A 6,658-nucleotide genomic window follows, 5' to 3' on the forward strand; every position below is an offset into this window, starting at 1 on the left:
ACATCAAATCCAGCAATAAAAGAGAGTTATGCCCGAAAGTGTAAACATAAATATTGAAATGCCAATAAAGTTTTATTAGTAAACAGTTGTGCAACTGACGAATATACGCGTATCATTATTATTATGTAAGTACATAGATAGATGCGGTCGAATTAAGCGTGTCTCACTTATATTATCCAGTTTTGGAGATATGAGGTGATTTCCATAATCAACGGCTAGACAGTCAATGGGCAAAGATATTATAAAGGTGAATTTACATCAAACGAGCTAATGCTCATTCTAACCCCATTAAGTCAATTTATTTTAGTGTTAACAAGCATAGAGCATTCTTTCACTGTTCTTAGCGCATCCGGCATCGGAATTGATTTTGCAATGTTCTAATTACTGAACAACACTGAATGCGAGTTTTCGTTTACACTAGAGCAGGGGTGAGCAACCTTTTTGATCAAGGGGCCGCATTCGGCTAATTTTTTTCACGGAGGGCCGCACGATTAAGGAAATTATTTTGAACTTTACAATTTATGGGTTCGTTATAAAGTGATACAAAACCATCATCTCAACACTAAACTTAAGTAATTATGTGATCATAATTCCTAAGGCCTTTGGAATGTTGATGAACAAAAAATGATAAATTTAAATTATTTGCTTCGCGGGCCACAAAATTAGATACCGGGGGCCGCATGCGGCCCTCGGGCCGCGGGTTGCTCATCCCTGCACTAGAGGATCACGAAAGAATTCTCTCGCTCTAGCTCTAGCTCTATGTTGATTGTTGGTTTTATCTAAACGCACCGTATGAGTTTTCGGAATTCGGAATAATGAAACGGAAGAATGCAACGATGGACCATCAACTCTAAAAAAGACCACAATGTGTATACAAAGCATTATGCAGAAGTGTTGACAGTTTTTAAAGGAGATATTAGTAGAGGGCTTGATGACTGTATTATAATGATTGTTTTCAAATGTGTCTGTTTATATGTGGAGTTGTCATCCAAGCAGAAACACAATGCTTTATTTTAGAGAGGTACGCTGTGCTATTTTAAACACATCTCTATTTTAATAGATACACGATTCGTTTTTCTATGAGCCTTCGATTATTCACGGTAAGATGATCCTATCATTTGAATGCGTCCTTGACCGTTCCTCATACCATTTCAATTTTATTTAAAACATGCAAGATCACGGCTGCGCGTGATTCCAAAAACAAAACAACCCGAAACTAACGTTTTACCTATTTACTATTACATTTTATATTGTATCTCGCTTCTTCACAGCTTTTCAAATAAGAGCAAGTTCTTGTTAGACTGACTAATTTGACAATCCATACTAATCCATACTAATATTATAAATGCGAAAGTAACTCTGTCTGTCTGTCTGTTACTCAATCACGCCTAAACTACTGAACCAATTTGAATAAAATTTGGTGTGGAGATATTTTGATACTCGAGAAAAGACATAGGCTACCTTTTATTGCGAAATATGTACCACGGGCGAAGCCGGGGCGGACCACTAGTAATTGATATAGAAGATGTTAAGTACTAGTATTGTAGCCTATTTCATTTCAAAATGTTGTGGCCTGTGGGTACCAATTTTAAATAACAAGCTCGTATAGCTGGATGAAATATGCTTAATGAGTTAAGTAGTAGTTGGTTATATTTATTTTAATGTTACGTAATAAATAAAAACAACGTGTGAAGCAGATGAAAACACCATAAAATTATATGTGTCAAAAAGGTCGTAAATATCTTGAATCTTACTAATAGGTATTATAAATGCGAGTTTGTGAGGATGTGTGTTTGTTACTCTTTAACGCAAATACTACTGAACCGATTACTAATGAAATTTAGCACACATACCTATAGAGGGTAACCTGGATTAACACAAAGGATAGGTTTTATCCCGGAAATCCCACGGGAACGGGAACTATGCGGGTTTTTCTTTGAAAACGCGGGCGAAGCTGCGGGTGGAAAGCTAGTAATTTATAATGTAGAAATATTTATATGAAAGTTTAGATATAGCATTGCGTGGTGTTGGGATAAGTAATAAATCCTTCAATTACAAAGTAATAAAATTAAACGCTTTTGTAACGGTACCAACAAAGACTGGATACAATTTTGTTTCTTGTTCTCTATTATTGAAATTGTGAAACAGTCGAAGAATAAAATAAATAATTTATCTATAGGTATCTATATATTGTGTATTTATATTATATAAAAATGAATCCCGTTTTCCTTGGAAACGCTCGAACGGGTTTCGATAACTCTTTTTTTATTATATTCCCTGAAGTAAGTTACGAGGATGGTTCTTATGTAGAGAAAACGTAAATATGTACCACAGGCGAAGCCAGGGTGGACCGCTAGTAATTTATATTTGTGACATTTTATAGAACACAATCCGTAAAGTTACAAAGGTTTGCCCAGTTGTAGCACTGCTATAGCTAAAATAATTTACAGGCTATGCTCTACATTGAGGTTATTACTAAAAGTTTTAGGTTCTGCGAACCCTATGTATTGACAGACATTTGTGACCGAAACACTGATGGATTTTCTGAGCATCAAGTGACAAACAGAGATTGAAAACATTTTTCATCATTCAGTATTGAACTCGAGACATTTCGCTTAAAATATTTTTTTGAAGTGTGACCAAATACAGACTAATAAAATTTTAAAATATAATGATATTCAAAGTGATAAAATATGAAAGTTAAATTATTCAATTGATTACTCAATACTATAACGAATTAATTTTACCTAAAGAGGAACTTGAGAAAGTTGACATTATTTTGTATATCGAGTGTTATTAAATAGTTTATTTTTTATGAATATTCGTGATAATGCATGGGCATTCATGGGATTATATATCAATTCCGAAATTTGTGTACTTAATAAGAATAAGCAAATTATACATAGAGCTGAAGATAATTAATTCTAAAAAAAAGAAGACAAAATTATTCGAAATTTATCTCGAAATTTTCTCATTTCTAATTGTAATTCTGAACTCATTGACGCGCTAGTTTTATTCATGTAATTAAGCTCTGTGAATAGAATACAAGAGATATAACAGGTAATTATACGAAGATGCTCTCACGAGTTCGCTGACTGAGCTATTGTATCAATGGACCCTTTACATAATAATAAAAGTAGTACGAGTAATAAAAACTTCGCAAAATTAAGAAACATTTCACAACAGTCAACATTATTCAAAATTTTAACTACGTGAATGCACGCAATTAGTGCCAAATGGACTAGATTTTATTAATCCGGGATTCTATATATATATGGTATTGCAGATAAAATCGGTGCGGCTTTGAAATCATTAAATCAAAGAAAGCCGTAATCGCAGCCGCATTATTTAGACATTTATGTAACTACAGCTTATCTGTGTACGACAGATCGTAAACAATGCGTTTGCTCCACTTGGACTCACTTCCTGGATTCATAATTATCATTTAGGAGCGATATCCCACGTTTTTCCACATGTATTAGGTACCAATTTACGAATGTTCTTTCCAATTACCATCTACAATTTTGTCTGATCTGCTTTAAATTTATAATTTCTAATCGGTTCTGTTATTTTTGTGCTATCGAATATAAAATCATCTAAAAATAATTTTAAAACTTTCGCGTTTATAATATTAGTAAAGAAAATAACACACGGTTACACCGTAACGGTTTCTTATGAATAAATTAAAGTTACGTATTAGACAGGTGATCGTGCTAAATTATGATAGATGTAAAATATATTGAGAGCAACAAACCGTTTCCTCCAGTTTTGGATAAAGCTCCAGTCACACTGTTCGTCGTCGTCCAACACTGTAGCTTCGTGTGGCTCCACACCACTCCCACCGTGCACTATTTCTACAAGCTGACGAGCTCGTTCAAAATTCCCTTCAAATTCGACTATTAAGAACCCATCAGAGCTCATCGTTTCACGGACATCCTTTTTATAAGTCGCGTCATTTATCGGCACTGGCTCAGGTACTTCTTCAGTCTTTATTTCAGAATAAATAGCCTCTGGCACTTCCACTTCAGATACGAGTTGTGTTCCTCCACCCTTATCTACTTCCCTCCCGATACCGAGATTATTCGCGTCCTCCATTTCGTGATTTGCATAAATCACTTCCTCTTTCTGGATTTTCTCCTGTGCTTGTTTTATTTCTTCTCTTTTCTCCTCATTGTGTTTACGGATGAGGGAATCGCCAAAGTAAATAACAACTTTGTTGTTATTTTGTGTAATTTTATTGGCCAAGCCCACATCTTGTGTCTTTCTCCTTTTTTCGTGAGATAATCTTTCAGCCAGTTCGTCATAGCAAGGAGGACGATTGTTGTATGGCTTCTTATCGGCCGCTTTATTTTCAGCGATTTTCTTTTCAACGCTTTGATAAACGGGTGGGCGACAGCATTCATCATATTTCGAGTTCCATTGCTTCGGTTCACTATAAATATGTTCTAAGGAAGTAGAATTTTTTGGTAACGGCACATATTTTTCATGGACATTTTTAGAGCTCGATTGCTCAGTTTTTCTAAAATTTAAAACACTACGCCTAACATTAGATTCAGGCGCATCACTTATTTTTTTCGATTTCGAGTTACCGAGCAGTTTGAACAACGGCTTATGTTCAACATGCTTCATCCTGTCCGTGCTGGGAGCCTTCCGTAAAGCGTAGGGAGGCTCCTCGGAGGGCTGCTGATACAGCTGTTCGCAGCTGGTAGACTTGTGTTTCGGGACACGCGGTTTCCCTGGAGCGAGTGGCTCACGGCCCTGCCAGTGTCGCACTGAAAGCCTGGCTGCTCCTCTTATGAATTTCATAGGTTCCCATGCGTCAGATTTTTTGAGTATGAAATTTTCACACATGTTGTGTTTGTTCGGGGGTTTGCGGGTGTCAGCGGCGCGACAAGACTGAAGCTCACGACAGAGGAAACAAGAACACCGCGCGGAACACAGCATGACTGCGTGAGCGCACCGACCGCACTGCCGCCTCTTCGGCGACCACCGTTACTCCAAGAACCATTGTTTAGCCCCGCTACGGCGCTAACACACGATGCGATGCCGATTAGCGATACCGTTCAGATTCGGCGATCGTGTAACTCGCCGTAACCACCGTAACACCCGCCGAATGACGGCACCGTAACCTATGCTATAAGCGACTCCATAAAGTTTACGGTCGCTTTCTAAGTTTACGGCGGAACGAATTTAGGGCGGCCGAAGATGGTGGCTTATAAATAGCATTGGAGGTTAATTGATAAGCGAATTACGAGTGCTTCAGTTGAATGATGTGATGCAGAATACGCATTATGCCGGGAAGTATGCACTTGTAAGCATTAGTGTTCGATGGCCGAGGTGAACGTAACCATAAAGTGTTGCTAATTATAGACGTCGCTTGAAATCAGGCATACATCCCATTGCCGATTCTCTGAATGTTATTTGCATTTATAATGGACTGCTCATTTGGTATATGAAATTAAGGTTCATACGTATCGCAGAATACGTTTATTTTACTTGCGATAAGTAAGACATCGCAGAATACTTAAAATATTCCGTTTGCAACGAGTGTAGAAGACGTGTGATATGTACTATTTACATACTTGAAAATGAAATAGATTTAAAATGGTAATCATACCTTACTAAATATAGCTAACATTATTAGAATCATATTAATTTTTCCAATTTGACCTCAAACCATTATAGGTAATAGTTATATCTCTACCAACGATTTCTCTACCGAGTCGCATATAAAATATTATGTTAAATATTGTGATAGCTAAAAACTCATAAACTCATAACTAAATTATAATTTAATTTCTTCATCGACTTAGAAACTTATATGCGTTTAAAATTGTTACAAAAATAAACGTTAAATTATCATAAAACACTGCGAAACGAATTCTTGCCGTTATATTAAAGACACGATGCCGCGGCCGTCGCGGCTGTCGCATAATTATAAAAACAAACTCAGATTGTACAAACACAGTAATTATTTAAGATTATTATTCGCCAATAATAAAAACAGGTTTAATTCATTGTATATCAGCCGTTAATTGCGGACTGGTTTAGATGTGTTTATTATTACTTTATTGCTTAAATAAGCAAACGATGCTGTTTAGATATTTACGCTTGTAGTTTAATTTTATCTATATTACATTATTCGCTGCAACTTTCCTTGCATTCGCCATCCATATCATGTGGAACCCTATAAAAACTTCCATCTCCTATAGTACCTACTTTTACATACGTTCTTTAAATATTATCTACTATTGACGTTATCTATACATATAATATTAAATATATGCGGCTACATAAAAGCTCTATAAAATTACTCAGTAATTATTTACAATGTCGTTATAACGATCGACACTAATACTAAAACATGGTAAGAGGAAATCGTTTCGAAAACGTTAGTTTTCTCTATTACACAGAAATGAGAAAACTGTTTAATGCTAAAATAAAACCTATAATATGTGCCAGTTGTATTTGCCATAGTTTTCATAGTTTTGGGAAGTCTTATCTTTGTTAGTAGAGTGTTGTAGTGCCTAATTGTCTGTTGTAAAGCTGCGTCTCTGTTTTCTTTTCGAGAGAATAATAAACGCAGCTTTTTACTACCACATGAGCTTCGAAAGAGATAATAAGGCTGACATTTCCATTCCAGTTTTCTTAAAAAATC

The 6,658-nt window shown here is 35.9% G+C and overlaps 1 protein-coding gene across 1 annotated transcript in view; it reads right to left on the reverse strand.

Annotated features, from left to right (window-relative positions):
• The window catches only part of LOC123692120 (ankyrin repeat and BTB/POZ domain-containing protein 2), a 37,480-nt gene extending 32,536 nt beyond the window's left edge, over positions 1–4,944 (reverse strand). Inside the window, exon 1 of the mRNA XM_045636773.1 lies at positions 3,755–4,944. Within this exon, the coding sequence (XP_045492729.1) occupies positions 3,755–4,944 (1,190 nt within the window). The remainder of the gene's footprint in view (positions 1–3,754) is intronic.
• Positions 4,945–6,658: the final 1,714 nt, after the last annotated feature.

Source organism: Colias croceus, chromosome 5, assembly GCF_905220415.1.
Source record: "Colias croceus chromosome 5, ilColCroc2.1".
NCBI lineage: Eukaryota > Metazoa > Arthropoda > Insecta > Lepidoptera > Pieridae > Colias > Colias croceus.